The following is a 16,898-nucleotide window of genomic DNA, read 5'->3' as shown; positions in this document are numbered from 1 at the left end:
AAAGTCCACTTCCTAACTTTAAAGGCGCATATCAAGATAACCAACCGTTCAGCTATGGAAAAACTAAAAATGCAGATCGATAGTACTTTTTACGCTGATTTCAACAATATAAATATTATTTGGCGCAATTGAAAAGTAAAGAATATATAGGAGGTTAAAAAAAAAGTTGTGATATTTTAAAATATTAATATTTTCTAAACTACGTACCTCAAAAGCAGATCATAATAAAATATGTGTATCAAATTAAAGGTAAGAACTTTCTAAATAATATATATTTCTGTAGCATTGATAGCCCACTTTTTACTAAAAAAGGTTATTTTATGAAAAAATTATAACATTTTATTTGTTTTTTAATATTTTTAGCTTAAATATATAAACAAGCTTACACATTTTATATATCAACTTGAAGATAGATTATTTGTCTTTATTTTGGCATCATTACTTTTTTTAGAAAATATTAGTATTCGAAAAAAATGTTTTACCTCGTTTTATATCTTCTTTACTTTTCAATTGCGCCAAATAATATTTATATAGTTGAAATCAGCGTTAAAAGTACTATCGGTCTGCAGTTTTAGTTTTCCCATAGCTGAACGGTTGGTTATCTTTATGTGTTCCTCTTTAAATCGCTATTACCAACGGTTGTAATAATTTTACTGAATAAGGGTAAGGGGTCATTTAATTGCTATGCAAATCTAGGAAAACCTTTTTCAAGTTTTGACTTTTTTAAAAAAATTTTCATACAATTGTCACGTAACTCCAGATTGGAAATACCCATATAGTTACAGCAATAAGAGTGTACGTAGACTAAAAAATTTTGCTGCTTTAACAAAAATCTTGGAGTTATGCCTTGTAGTATATTTTATTGCTCTTATTTTTATTAAGTAACTGCATTTTGCCTATTTTCTCGCACATTTATAAATTTTTCTATAAAACTTTTTATTTATAAATATGTATGTAGTTAAAAAATAAAATGCGTATTGTGCAATTTGTGTAAAAAAAAAAATTATGAAAGTGTACTGGTTTTTATTTTTTGTTATTCTTATATAAAGTAATTTATTTATTTTTATTTTTTATGTATTTTTTTGACACAGTGATAAGTCTCCAAGAATTGTATGCTGCAAACGCCTCCAAAAACTTCTGGAGGTTATTATTACTTTAAGCTAGGAAAGTGCCTGAAAGTCTCGGAACTTTGACTAAACTATCAAAATGTCGAAGAAAAAATCTTCGACTATGGGGTTTTTTTTCAGTTTCGGAAATCACCACACATTCTATCTTGGTTTTTATTCTACCCAATTTGTTGCTTTTGTAAATTGTTTAAAATAATATGCACACTGTAGCATGAAGTGCCAATAGCCAGTTAAAATTTTGGTAGTCAATTAAGTCTTCGCTAAAACTCTTTAAAAATCTATAAGGCCGTATTTTCACTAGGTATTTAATGAAACGCATTTTTTAATGCTCAGCTCATACATTTTTTTGTCATTTCAATACTCAGTGGAAATCTGGTTTAAGTTTAATCGGCAAATTTATGACAGCAGAAAGATATAAAAAAAAATTTAACCAAATAAATAAAAACTAAAAATGTATTACAAATTGGTAAAAGTTTGCTAAAATTAAATTTCATAAACTTAAACTAAACATCGTTTAAATACATACATAGCTCTTTCATAACCAATGTAAAAATTGGTCAAAAAACGTTATCCTTCTCATATGGAACACCCTCTTCAAAAAAGGCACAACCCAAACAAAATTTAAGCCGTTTTTTTTTTGCATAAATCGATTGGGTTTATCTCCAATTAATGGAAATATTTTATTCGCGTCGAAGTTTTAGGCAATGCCATACAGTTTTCGATAGGGCTCGACTCTAAAAACAACGACTTGCACTCGACATGATTCTCTATAATAAATAATAATAATGTTTTTGTTGGCCCCGAAGGCCATCACAATCCACCGTATTCCGATTTTCGTGAAATCTCAAGAAAATGCAATCACTGAATCCGAATTTCTGCGAACACTTCCATTCAAAGTATATGCTACGTTCTTAGCTATTCGAATTCAGTGATAGCATTTTCATAGATTTCATGAAAAACCGGACTACGATGGATTCAGTGATAGCCAGCCCTGATTAATTGCGTTGAATCTGTACGATCCACAGGCAGTTATATGTACATATATGCGGATCTGATATTTGAGTTGTGCCTCGTTTGAGAAGAGTGTGTGATATGTGAATTTATAATTTTATTTTACTTTTTCATGCTTTTTCAATGTGAATACTAACTACTAGAAATTTTTTTTATTAAAAATTGATATACATTTCAAAAATATATATATTTTTTAATTTTACTTAAAAGAATTTCAAACAATTTTCAGAAAATACTTTTTTTTAACCGCGTTGAATTTCTTAAAAAAAACCCTTTTACCTTATAATTTTTTTTTTTTGAAGCCTAAAGGTATTGGCCCAATGCAGGCTTGCTTTGCTTGCCTCGCATTGAGAACTGTCAAAAGTTATTTCGAATATACTAAAACGTATGAAGGCTGGCCAAATGGCAGCTTTGCTTCACTTGCTTTAAGCGCCTCAAAGTTTCAAATAGGCAAATGTTTTATTTGAAAGCGCTTTGAAAAAAGGTATGTTCCCGTTCTAAATGAATTCAAACTGCTGCGCTCTTTTATGAACAAAAATTTGCTTACGTAATTAAAAAAAATATATATAATATGAGTAATTCAAAGTTTAATAAAAATGATTATATGTTTCCATATTTATATTTAACATATCGCTGGCTGAAAAGTTGCTGAGTCCATTTTTACAAATTTTACAGGAACTTTGAATACAACATTTTGCGTGTTTAAAGCAAAGCAAAACTCCATACTAATCAAAAGGATTCGATCTTTATTAAAATATTTCGTATTATTTTGGCCTTATCGGATTTTCGGGGCCTCTTCTGGACTTAGAAAATTTGCCTTCCATTGAATATAAATGAAAAAAATGAAACAAGTACCTTAATCCTTAATTTCTCTTGCTTCCTATATCATGAGGTTTCACAAATTGTGGACTTAGCAACTTTTCACTCAAAGCTAGCGATATTTATGATGTCAAACTACTGGTCAGTCGTCTCTTGAAAAATTGTTTTTTTTTTGTTTTTAATAAATGTACCTATAGCTATATATGTATAATTACTATCATTCCTTTGAAATGCAAAAATTAGTTCGCATCAATTTAAAAATAAATCTGAAAAGATTGCTTGTATTTTTTTTTAGTTTTCTGGAATTTTGTGGGAAAATTATTCTTAGTGTAAGGGAACAGACCTTAATTTTTTAACTACACAGCTGGTAGCTTTGACAGCGTTCCAAGCCGCATTTGGCCAGACGAGTTTTTGAAGTAAATCAAAGCAAATTAAAGTAAGGCGTGCAAAGCAAGCCTGCATTGGGTCAGCGCCTTAATTTATTTAAATATTTTTAATTTTTTTGTTCATAATGCGTTGCAAACATTCAAAATGTGCCAGAGCTACATACATAAATCAAATTGAAAAATATCGAGAAAATACATAGTTAATTTCAGACTTGGCAGCTACGCGGCATATTAATCGAGCGCTAACCGCCAAAAAGATGTGAGCGAAATTCTTTTCAAAATTTTCTGTTTAATGCAGAAATGTTCCTAGAGCATCTGATGCATTTCTGCGTCAAAAATAAAATGTTGAAAAAATGTCGCTTACATCTTTTTGGCGGTTAGGGCTCGTAATGTTCTGATCCATGCAAAAACAACAACTATAGGTATAGTAATAAAAATTTATGTACGCATGTATTTCAATCTTCCTAGCGCTGCGAATGTTCATCTGGTTTGAGTTTTTTTTTTGATAACTGAAAACTCATTCGAACTAATTTTTGCTATACGTTTTTATTTTGTTATACAAAACTTACTAAGAATATATTGTATATTAAGAAGTTACAAAATTTTATATAAATAAAAAGTAGAAAATATTAAAGAAATAAGGAAAAAAAGATTGAAGTATGCATTAAGCGTTAAGCAAACAAAAAATTCAATATTTAAACTACGTTTTTGTTTTTAATGTTGACGTGACTACACGACGAAAAAATGTGTGTGCACTTATTAAAGTTAAGTTTCATATTTTTTGTTTATACATATTAACAGGTAGCAGTTATTAATAACTGTTTTAAAAATTTTGAAAATTTCTCAAAACTGTTTCAGCAAATCAAGTATTTGTATATAACTTTTGTTTTTATACTAATCGAGATTAATTTAGCGTGCTTACATTTGAAAACAAACAGAAATTAATTTGTAAAATAAAAATAACTAAAATGAAATATATAATATTATTTTATGTTGTCACCTGAACATTTTCGAATTCGCTCCAAAAATGTATAACAAAAAAAAACAGCAAAATTCTAAAAAAACGGAAATGGTAATGGTAATAGCAGAACTTGATTCTTTTTATGCACATTAAGCAAAAACTAACACTGAAAACAAAAACCACAACACACTTGATAAATTACATATAATTATTATTATTTAGTATAGTAGTACCTACAAACACGTAATTTTGGATAACTAAAAGAAAAATTTAATATATAAATGATAATGACAATGACGACGCTGATTGCAATTATGATTCTATACGACGAGGTCATGATTATAGAAATTCATTGCATAAACAATTAATATATACATATTATATAAATATATACATACACATATACTATACATAAAATATTAAGTGCAGAACTGCTGACAAAACCAGCAAAAAATCAATTGAAAAAAAAAGATATTGTTATATTCTTAGTATGTAAAATGGAAATGCAAAGGAAACTGACGAAAAAAAAAACAAAACAAAACAAACAACACAAACATTTAAGAAAAAATTACAAAAAATATAAATATAATTTGAAAAAAAAAATCGTATTGTTTTATTGTCAAACACACGGAAATTATACACGTACTTCAGTAGATTGTATCTTCAATCAACGAGTTTCCACTGACTTTTGCCGAGTTTCTACTAGACTTTTCAGTGACGAAAAATGAAATTTGTGGTACACTTCCTAGTGAAAACCGGCATAAAAAGGGGCCTGTCCGAGGCACGTAATAAAATCGGAATTACTGCCGTACTGATGAAAAATGGCAACATTGTTGCAACGGCCCAACTAATAATACATTGCTAGAAATTCACGCAGAACGTGATACTTTAATAATAGGCGCAACACTGCGGTTGTGATTGCAACTCGAACAAGCCCAAGTTTGGCTAGTTAAGGTAAGCATCTACGAAAAATCACAACGTTTTTATTCGAACACTTTGGAAGTAATTCGACGACGCCTCCAAACCATACCATGCCAAGTCAACTTAGACGTAGTCAGACTTAGCGTAGTGTGGTTTGGAGGCGTCGATTTAAGCTCTGCCATATTTCAGTTGTCCACATTTTTTATTTTTTTATTACAAGGGCTGTCTGCAGCTCTCAATAAAAATGAAGAAAAGTTCATATAAAATGACTCGCAAGCAATGGAAAAGAAATTTTATTTTATCACAATTTCTTTAATCAGTATGGAGCTCCCAAAAAAAAATGTGCATATATTTATTTCTTCAAGAAAATTTACAGCAACAGCAAAGTTCTTTCTCAAACAGGAAATAATCAAAAACGTTTCTTGTGAGAACTGCAGATAGCTCCACAAAATGAAACCGAAATTAAAACGCCGCCACTGCAAGAGAATATAATTTAAGACATCGCCAAGCACGAGACCACAAAACTTCTAATTTGATTTTATCTCGCAACGCTTATCCGTAATTTGTATTGATTTTTAACGTTTTTTTACTACATCTATATATTCTATAGAAGAAGAAGAAGCACTCGATGAGTCTGCACAAGTAGCTGAATTATCAAATGATTCCGATGCACCATTGAAACCGAACGTGAGTAATAAATACATTTTTTTTATAAAAAAAAAAAACAAACAGCAAATATTGTAACAAATTATATAAATAAAATACATACTCTTCTCTTCTTTTTCATTTACAGAATGATGAAGACGATGATTATGATCCCGATGATAGTCGCAAAAAGAAGAAGGGCAAGAAACGTAAAACCAAAAAGGGTGAAGAGAAAGGTCGCAAGAAGAAGAAGCGTAGGAAGAATGACAGCGACGATGATAGTGATTTTATGCAACATGACGAAGATGTCGACTATGGTAGTACAACGAAGCGTGGCCGCAAGCGCAAGGAGGCTGAGAAGGCTACAACAAAAGAGAAGGAATCTACTTCATCGGGTAAGTCTACTTAGTGTTTTTTGACGCTAGACGCTTGCAAGTTAGACCTTCAAATGCACAAGGATGCCTCAGAGCATTCATTTTTTTAAGTCGATTTTAACTGCATTAGTTAGTAATTCAAATTAATCCTTGAGTATTAGTGCACTCAACAAAATGAGAGAGAACAAAGTACGTCTCGCTAGCTTAAAGTGAAAAGTTGCTAAGTCCAGTTTGTTTTATTTTAATTTGAGAAAATAAAACGAATTTTTTTCAAGCACTTGTTTCAGTAAAATTTTAATACAAGTTTTCGCGTACTCCAAGCAAAAACAACTCCAAACGAATGAAACTCCACCAATTCGCTAATAACTGCTTGTATTCTTTTGGACTCATCACCTTTTCTGGGACTGTTTTGGATTTAGTAGATTTGCTCATCACTGAATAGAAATGGCTAGAAATTCGTCTTATTTTAGTTCATCGTTTTAGAAAACAATGCATCTTTAATTGCCTTGCTTCTGGCATCAAAAATAATTTTTTTAGAAAAATTAGACTTAGCAACTTTTAACTCTAAACTAGTGACATGATATGAATACATTAGTGACATTAAAGAGGCGTAAATATCAATTAGTGCTAGAGCTCACAAGTTGAAAATAATTGCATCCATTTGATTTTATGTGAAAAAAAAGGATCGCCAACAAATGCGATGATCAAAAATAATCGATTTCCCAAAAATATCGATGTCAGGCCAAAAAATTCCTCAAACACATATCAATTATAGAACTTGAAAAAACCCCATTCTTGAATATATATATTTTAATCGAAATTAGAAACGATCGCAAAAAAAAATTTATTATCAAAAGGAAACGAAAGAAAGAATTACCGATCTTTTCAAAAATCTATTTTTCGTCGATTTAAATCTAAATAAAATATATCGTTAAAAATTAATAAAAATAATAATTATTAAAATGGTCGGTTCAACTCTAATTAAGGAATACAAATATCGTAAATGAAAATCGATTTTTGATTGGTTTAAATCGAAATAAAACTATCGATGTGGAAATATAAATAGTCGATCTATCAAAAATATCGATAATAAGAAATCGGCGTTAACATCGATGGGTGGGAAAGAGATTCGTGTTTGGATCGATATGAATCACAATAAAAAAATAATGTCTAATACTCAATCAATCTCGGAAAAGGTGGGAAAGTTTTTTTTTTGGTTCAATTTGAATCGAAATAAATCTCATCGATACGCAAGGTGATGATGATTCCAAAGAATACTAAAATTAGCAGCGAAAAATACCTAATTTCTTTTTTTCTGTTTTTATTTAATTGAAAAACTTTTTATTAAAACTTCCTAGTGAAAAAATATGCTTCCAATCCACATTTTTTCAATAGCTAAATGGACCAAATCCAAATTGTATATAAAACGACTCCAAAGGCCCGATTAATGAAAAACTTTATCATGCAAAAATTGATATTTTTGTACAATATTAGTTGCGTTCCCGTACGAGTCCGGATTAGTCAGAAATAGTCAGAATCAGTCAGATTTTACTGGAAATCGATCCCGTACTCGGTTCTCTGACTATTGAGAGGACAAAAAAGAGAGTAAATACGGTTCTCTCTTTGTCAGAAGTTACCAGTTTTAGTCCGAGAATTTTTTGCTGGTATATTCTGGTAAATGTGTCAAACGATCAGCTGTAGCTGTATGTTGAAGTTGACAGAAGTTACCATTTTTTACTAGAAAGCGATCCCGTACTTTTCAATGTTACTCCCTCGCTCTGAGCGAATTTTACTAGTCCGAGTCCGAGGAATACGGGATTGCACCTATTGTATAGGCAATTAACTGTGCCCTAAGCTTTGAAGCTTATGGCATAAATTCAGTTCTCTGTCTTTTGTTATCACTGCAATTTTTTGTGTAGAACAACGATTACCTACAATTTTTGTATATGACAGCACTAATTTTACAGCAGTTTGGCCCAACAAATTTTGTTTGCTATAAGAGTCGCCAAACTCGCTTTCTCCGAGTTTGCTCCGACAACAATTGCACGTAGTTTGCAAAACAAAATTTCTGCATAACACCGACCTAATAGAAAGGGGTACTTGAGGCCAATGAAGTGTGGAAAAAAATTTTCCCCTGAAGACAAGAACATAGATACATATGTATGCATATCATACTCGTAAGATTCTTTACGGAACTGCCTTGCAGAAATACTTTAATTATAATAAAGTGTGGCCGAGCTTATCCGATTTGTGGCGTGCGCCTGGATGTTGTCGCACAAAGGAGAGGGACCTCGAGTTTTACGCCGACTCCGAGCGTTGGTTGTATTTTTATGAGAAGCTGTTTTTCATGGCAGAAATACACTCGGAGGTTTGCGGAGGAGCGTTTTGACCGCTGTTGGAAAAAAATCTTTTTGTTTTTTATTTATTTTTTGATGTTGGGTTGAACCGGGCTTGAACCCAGGCCCCTCGGAGCGGGAGCGTGCACTGCTAACCCTACACCACAGCGGCCGCCAAATTCTTTACATTCGATGTTTTTTTCTGGTACGCTGTAATGTACATATACAGTTTCTTTTTGGTTGTTCAGTGCGATAGTTAAAAACAGTTTCAATACCATCTGCCTTCATAAAACCATTTGGGTTTGAAATCAAACAAATAACTTTTTCCAAAAGTTTAAAGTAGACTTATGCCATGAAATCGGATTACACTAAGTAACAAAAAAAAAAAATTTCTCAGTCCTTGGGATGTAATTGTTATTTCCTAGTCTGTTATGCCTTAAAAGTATGGAAACCACCTAATATTCCTCGGAAACTTTGCTTTTGTGACTGAGCTTTTGTGTATCAGTTTTCAACAAACAAGCATAAAAATAAACGCAGATAAGCGCTGCCATGGTCACAAAAGCAAAGTTATCTTGCGACAATAGCTGTTTTCTATACTTTTGGGACCTAACTGACTAGGAAATAACAATTACAACCCAGGGACAAAAACCTTGTTACATAGTGTTATTAGTCGTAAACAAAAGTAACAAACTTAAAGGTTCAGTTAGTCTAGACATAATTTACGTTACGTAACCTAATATACTGTCCATTGGTATTATATTTTTGTTCAAGAATTTTTTGATGTGGCTTTCAGGCGGCCAAGTGACCATCAGCTGAAAAGAAAAATACAAAAATCGAATATTTTCGCGTCTGGCTTAAGTTGACGTGTTTTTTTAGCAAAAACGAAGAGACTGATAGGCCTAAAATCCCGAGGCGAAACATGAGAGCATTATCCGGCCTTCGAGATGAGCGCAACACTGACTACCATCTAAGCCAGAGGTTCCCAAACTTTTTTCTCGTAGACCCCTTTTTAAAAATTTACTGGTTTCGGTGCTGAAACATTTCTAAATATTCCCAAAGCTCGTAAAAAAATTATATGTGAAAATTAGATCTAACAATGTAAACTTGCATCGCGGGTGAATTCAAAGACTAAACTCGGAGTGGCCAAAATAAAAGTAAAATATTTTCTTGTGTACTATTTATAAAAATAATGTGATTACACACTTGTAGGTTTTAAAAAATAGAGCTCGTAAATACATCAAAATACTCTCGCGCTCGGAGGAGTTACATTTTTTAAGAGCACTGCGGGCGCTAGCGTTATTTACATTATCTTCACCATAAACTCATCAAATGTCCGGCTCACTCATGACTTTGCACGTGGGGTATATGTAAAATAGTTTATTTGTATTAATGGCATCATTTTTGTTTTTATCGCTCCGAGTTATAAAATGAGGCGAAAAATATTTATCACATTTTTAAAACACAAAACTTAAAACATCAAAACGGCTAAGCTTTTTACGCCAAACTTTTAATTCAGAAACTGACAATAGAGAAAAGAACGAGTTAAAAAAAATCGATGACAAATAACCAAGCAAGCAAGAAGCACAAAAAGTGTTCCACGCCTATCACAGTCAGGTGTTTGTGCGACGTGAAGTGACCAGTCAGCAGTCCAGCAAGTTGTCTGTAGTGTCGTCTGCTCAGTGTGAGCAAAAAATTAGATAGACCTTGTTAGATTGAAGGCAACATGAGTTTTGACCACCTCAGTCTTTGCTGAGCGAAGTATTCACCCAGTTTCTGATGCTGACTTCGATTGCCGAAGGTGGGAGTGCTAAAACTGAGCCAACTCTGGCCAAATGATCAGATGTCTCATAATCAGGTACTCCTGAGTGGCCTGGCACCCAGATTAAAACAACGTCGTTATGTTCACCATCATATTATAGTCGAGACTTGCATTGCCGAACTAGTTTGGAAATACCTAAATAGAGGGCTGTTCAATGCTCTCATTTTCGTTGTTGGTGTTTCTGTTCACCTATGTTCCACCACGTAGTCCATGGCTTTGAGTATTGCAATTACCTCAGCCTGGAAGACCGAAGCATATTCCCCTACAGAAAAGTGAAGGTTATCTCCATTAAAAAACCATTAATTAAAATACCTCAGATACACTCGGAGGAGCCATCAGTGAAGATTGGACAATGTGTGTGTCTGGTCTCAGCGATGGAATCAAACCAGCATTCAGTCTCAGTGAACTCAACATTATAGAATCTCTTCAAAAAGATAATGGTGGCGTACTATCCTGAAGCATTGAAGAGACACAAGTGCTTAAATCTCTGCCGCCAGCAGTTTTCGCCGCGCCCCACTCATTGTCATACCAGCATCCGGTTCGTTTTAGTATACAGGTGGCCTTTAAGGCTTCCCCACGTATGAAAACACAAGGTGACGGTAAGTGCAGCAGTGCGTCAAGAGCACTATACACCACTCAAACAAATTAAAGTTAAATAAAGAGGCTATCAAGCAACCATTTTGGTTCTTTACATCGAGACCAGATAAATTTTCGTGGACCCCCATTTACAACTCATGGACCCCCATATTTTGTTCATGTCACCGTGGACCCCGGTCGAGTTTCCCGTGGACCCCTTGCACGACACCTTCAGAGCCCTTTGCAGCTGCGCAGGTATGATGCCCCTTTAATGGTTTGAACGAATTTATCGCCCAGCCCAAGTGACTATCGTCCAGAAGATCGGAGAAGTGCAAGACCTCGGGGATTCTGTAACCAGATAGCGACCATTTTTAAATCGCTATCGCACTTTTTGACGCATAAACATGTATATCTTGCGGCAAAAAGGGCGATAATGATTTGAAAATTGTCGCTAACTGGTTACAGAATCTCCCTCCTGAAGTACAAAATATCAAATACAAACGCTCAAAAAGAAGTACTATACTTCCGCAAGAAGTACAGTACTTCTTTTTGAGCCGTTGCACTTCGTACTTGGGAAGTACAGTCAAATGTGCTTATTTGCAATGTTTTGTACTACCCCAAGTACATTGAACCGGTAGTATCAGTAGAGTAGCTAATTTGATTTTTTTTTTTTAAATTATTCGGTCTCTAAAATGTCAAATATTTTTAATTTCTTCTCGCAAAAAAATATAAATTTTCAAAATCTTTTTGCATGTGGAACCTTTTCCCATACAAAACAAGCGATTGAAAAGCAACGTAAGAAAGAAAGTCGCACCAATTTTTCCCCCCAAATTTAATTTTTACTCAAAATCAGAACAGTTTTTAACACTTTAGATTAGACAAGCAACAACAAAATACACATAAATGTTGTTTTAGCTCTAATACCTATTTGATATGCCTTGGTACTACCTGTTTCGAAAAATTTCAAAAGGTTAGCCATCTCAGTTAAGAAAGGTACTCGTAGATCAACACATAAATTATGACTTTCAATCACTTCACTTCTCCAGCTGACAAATTTCATTACAAATGGCTACTCAATCAAGAAAAATGAAAAGGTGTTAGAGAGTTTTAAAAATTCTGTGGCGAATCTTACTTGCTCCTGTGTATATTCAGAAACGACAGTATTGATGCCACAGTGAACATTTTCTTATCCGGGCAACATATTAACCATTTCCTTATTAACTATCGTACAGTCCTTATTTTCTGGGGAGAGTTATCGACCTTTTCTAATTCGCAAAAGAAATTTGAATTATTTTCACATTTATTTAAAACAGTTCGTCGGCAATGATTTTTTTTTTAAGTTTTCCAGCATTTTAAAGTCTTTTATGTAAACTTGAAAATAAAAAAAAATTAAATTTTTCAAAAGTATTGTTCCCAACATACCAGCTGAGTCCGAAAAGGAGGCTTTACAATTCTCAAAATGTTCTTAATATTGTTATAACACCGTGCGACAAAAACCAAAAATTTTTAAAACACTAAAAAACTAGGAGCCAAAATATACTATAACTGCGGTTTTCATTTTTCTCTCTGAGGTCAGGATTTTTTTTTAAGACTTTGAAATTTCTAGGATATGATTGAATAAAAAAATTATTTAAAAACTTGGTGCATTGTAGTGTAACAATATGGGTATCAATTAAAAGGAAAAATTCTTTTGAATTGAAAAAAATTTTAAATTTTGGCACTCCAGAACGAATAAGTGTTGAAAATGTCCTTTTATTTCTATAAAAAAAAAGTATTTTAAACAAAAAAATTACTAACCGATTTTTAAAGAATTGATGTCGTTGTAAACGCAATCAAACCTATACTTCGTATACAAAAATTTGAGAAAAACACTTAAAAGGAAAAAATACCTTTTTACCTCCCTTTTATTAGCTCGGGATGTAACTATGTAATATTGATGCGCCTAAAAGATGCAGCGATTTCTATTCTCAAGTTACATACTTGACAGTACGAATGGAAATTATAATAGCGAGGTTTTAGTTTTTTAAACTATTATGTTATTTTATAAACCAAAAAATTTTGTTACAAAATTAATAACCGAAATCAAAAATTTAGTATCGCTGTAAAGGCGATTAATCCCCCTTTGTTCTGGTATACAAACATATTTGTATACTTGTATATAAAAATTTGAGAAAAACACTTAAAAAGAAAAAAATACCTTTTTTATAAAAAAAAAAAACATTTTAAACAAAAAAATATAAACCGATTTTTAAAAAATTGGTATCGTTGTAAAGGATACCAGAAAACTGATACTTAAACCCAAAAATTGCTATTTATACACAAAAAAAAATTAAAAATTTAATTAAAAACATTTTTTTCCTCTATATAAACTCCTGCGCCCCCTAGTTGAAAGGCTGGCTCCGCCTTCTTTTGAATACTTTTTTTATTCAATAATTTTTTTGAAATTTCAAAGTCCTTTTAAAAAAATCCTGACGTCAGAGAGAAAAACTAAAAACGTAGTTTTACTTTATTAGGCCCCCAGTTTTGTGAATATATTGATTTTTTCGTGTGTAAAATTGACTTCGCACGTTGTAATTAATTAGTATTAAAGTATTTTCATCATTTCTTTTTATTGAAAAAGAAAACGCTGAATTAAAAAAGTGATTTACATATTATTCAGTAAAAAACAAATAAAAACGGAAAAATCCTGAAGTAAATCAAAAAATATTTTTTATCTTGTTTAAAATACGTTCCTTTTTGGGTTTGGAACCACTTTCCGCCCGCTCTATGGAATTCTTTTCCAGATCCAGCATATTTTCTATTAAATACATCTGAAAAATTCTAAAGTTAGACAAAAGTAATTTTTATGCATTATTGTTTACCTCTGAATACATTTGCAACTGCCATAAGGTCAACAGCTTTTCACGACCATTGAACATTTCTTTTTCAATTCACAGACTAGTAAAAAAAAAACAAGATACCAAAAAAAATTTTTCCAAACTTGGCACAGTGTTAGCCTTGGTACAACATACCAAATGGCCCAAAATTTTTAAAATCGGTCACTAACCACGCCCACATCTCATATAACGGTTGAATTGGTAGACTGTTAACGTTTTTGCATATTTTGCTTTTACCATTTTCTCATTACTTTCATACCATTTTTGATTTCAGTTTCTGTACTTCTTTGACCTTAGAAATAGTTGGTCAATCATACTCATACGCCATACATATCATACATGGCCGTAGTCTTACATACTCGTAAAAGGCGTGTGTGTCTGTGTTTTTTAACCAACTTCCAAAAAATGAGGAGGTTATCAGTTCGTCGGAATTTTTTTTTTTTTATGTATGTTACGGCATAACTTTGGACCACGTCAACCGATTTCGATAATTCTTGCATCGAAAAGGTAGTGTCTCAGAGGTGGTCCCATACTAATGTGGTTATCTGGTTTAGATCCGATCATTGGATCATGGAATATATATATATATATTATATATATATTTTTTTTTTTTAAGTCGTTTTTTTGCTAAAAATTACTTGTTTGTCGTGACCATTTGTCCTGTGATCAAAAAAACATTTGACCAGTTAAGCATCAGTTTTTCAGGGCCCATAAATAGCGTCAGTAACTTCGATTACATCAATTATTTAGTTATAAATGAAATTTACTAAGGTTTCTTTGTTTTTTTTTTTTTGTATTGTTTTCTTCAATTCAAAGGCATGCCATCTGTCGAGGACGTTTGCTCTGCCTTCAATGTCACCGATGTTGAAATTGATTACACCGAAACAGATATGCAAAATTTAATATCGTACAAATCATTTACACAACATGTTCGTCCTATATTGCAAAAGGAAAATCCCAAAATACCAGCGCCCAAGCTAATGATGTTAGTTGCCGCCAAGTGGCGTGAATTTTGCGAAGTAAATCCGAATTTACAATCGGAGCAGGGGCGCAGTACAGGTGGCGAGGAGGCTGAGGAGCCACGTTCATCGCGGTCTTCACGCAATGAGAAGGTAAGTGAAATATATATACATACATATGTGCAAATGTATGCACATATCGCACACCGTCTTCAAAAGAGTCACAACTCAAAATTTGGCATTTTTGATTTACCTTTTTTATTTACCTTTCGGCAAAATCTGGAGCAATTTTTTATTATAATTTAATAAACCTAAGGTAAAGTCGCCCTTGCCCATATGATTATCATGTGCTAAGAAATAGTTTTTCGGCGTGCGATATGTAGATAAAAAATTAAGCAGTATTTAATATGGAATTTGAAAAAGTCAAAATGCAGTATTGAAAAGTGCGCAAGGGTTTCCGTGTATAACTAAAGGTCAGATGTCGAGTTGGCCAACTTACTAATAACGGATTTCTTAACCGCGACAAAATTTTTGCTCTCAGAATTTATTTTACCGTAACCAAAATTGTTAAAATTTTATTGTTTTTTTTTATTTTTGTTGTTAGCGAAAGTTCAATTCCAATCGTTCACGGTGAAACACATTAATTTTTTATCAAAATTTTTTGTTCAAAACACCGTAAATGTGTTTTGCCTTGGTAACCGGCCAATTGGAAATGATAACGGCATAATCAATTAGTTTTACCTAACCTCAAAAAACTCACGTCCCAACCTAGAAACTAGTGGTGCAGTAACGAGATAAGAAAAAGGGAAGATCGAAAAAAGCAATTGGACTAAGGTGCAGAAAGCAAGCCCTTATGTAGCTCATACGTACATACATATATATCACGTCTTTATTAGGTGAAACAGCTCATGAAGTGCATAGGATGAATCTAGCTGTCAAATAGGAAGAGATTTTCGTTTCGATTAAGTGGTACCTATGCCGCTTAGTTTCGGTCTTCCGAATCAATTGCTTAAAACATGCTTATACCACAGCAAAATTTAGAAAGGAAAATTTTCATCTTTTGAAACCTTTATTTGGAAAAAAAATTACAAAATAGGACAAACAGTTTGGCTCATTTCATTTCCCTAGTTTAATGAATAATAGTAAATGCCAATATTTTTAATATTCAAAAATATATGTGTATGTATGTATATATGTGTATCCTTTTACCTCTAATTAGCCTGATGATATTTATGAGGAAGAAGAAGAGGACGAAGACGAGGAAGAGGAAAAGGAAACTTCACGTTCGCGCCGCAAGCGTGGCGGTCGTTCGAGCAGCAAAAAAGGTCGACGTTCCGGCAAAGTACCAACATTGAAAATTAAGTTTGGCAAACGTAAACGTGGTAGTTCCGATGAGGATCAGGATGCTAGCGGCGCTTCAGAGCGTGATTCTGATTTGGAATTCGAGAAAATGCTACAAAAATCCGATGATAGTGCCGATGAGAGAGAATCTGCTGCTCCTGCCGATAAAGTAGAAGCAACTACCGAGGACGCTGCACCAGTTGTGCGCAAGAAAGCCAAAACTAAGATAGGTAATAAGTTTAAGAAGAAGAAGAAGCTAAAGACCACCAGCCGTTTTCCTGATGGCGAGGAGGGTGAGCACGAACACCAAGATTACTGTGAAGTTTGCCAGCAGGGTGGCGAAATTATACTTTGCGATACATGTCCGCGCGCTTATCATTTGGTTTGCTTGGAACCCGAATTGGATGAAGCACCCGAGGGTAAATGGTCGTGCCCGCATTGTGAGGCTGATGGTGGCGCTGCCGAAGAGGAAGACGACGATGAGCATCAGGAATTTTGTCGCGTATGCAAGGATGGCGGTGAACTGCTGTGCTGTGATTCGTGTCCCTCAGCCTACCACACTTTCTGTCTCAATCCACCCTTAGACACCATACCAGATGGCGATTGGAAATGTCCACGTTGCAGTTGTCCGCCACTCTCGGGCAAGGCTGAGAAAATTATCACATGGCGTTGGGTTGAATCGAATGAGCCTTCAACTTCGAAAAAGCCGAAGGCGCGCATGCGCGAATACTTTGTAAAATGGCACAA

At 33.4% G+C, this 16,898-nt stretch overlaps 1 protein-coding gene across 2 annotated transcripts in view; it reads left to right on the top strand.

Moving 5' to 3' along the window:
• LOC118739015 (chromodomain-helicase-DNA-binding protein Mi-2 homolog) overlaps nt 1-16,898 on the top strand; it is a 73,448-nt gene that overhangs the window by 46,146 nt on the left and 10,404 nt on the right. Inside the window, exons 2-5 of one of the 2 annotated variants that reach the window (XM_036470096.1) lie at nt 5,836-5,912; nt 6,019-6,265; nt 14,668-14,963; nt 16,030-16,889. In XM_036470096.1, the coding sequence (XP_036325989.1) occupies nt 5,836-5,912; nt 6,019-6,265; nt 14,668-14,963; nt 16,030-16,889 (1,480 nt within the window). Of the gene's footprint in view, nt 1-5,835; nt 5,913-6,018; nt 6,266-14,667; nt 14,964-16,029; nt 16,890-16,898 lie in introns of those variants that run through there. The other variant, XR_004992966.1, reaches the window with a different exon arrangement.

This window comes from Rhagoletis pomonella, unplaced genomic scaffold (genome assembly GCF_013731165.1).
Source record: "Rhagoletis pomonella isolate Grant_MI unplaced genomic scaffold, Rhpom_1.0 Rhpom_scaffold_00005, whole genome shotgun sequence".
Lineage (NCBI taxonomy): Eukaryota > Metazoa > Arthropoda > Insecta > Diptera > Tephritidae > Rhagoletis > Rhagoletis pomonella.
The sequence above is the reverse complement of the archived record's forward strand: the minus strand, read 5'-3'. Positions and strand labels throughout refer to the sequence as shown.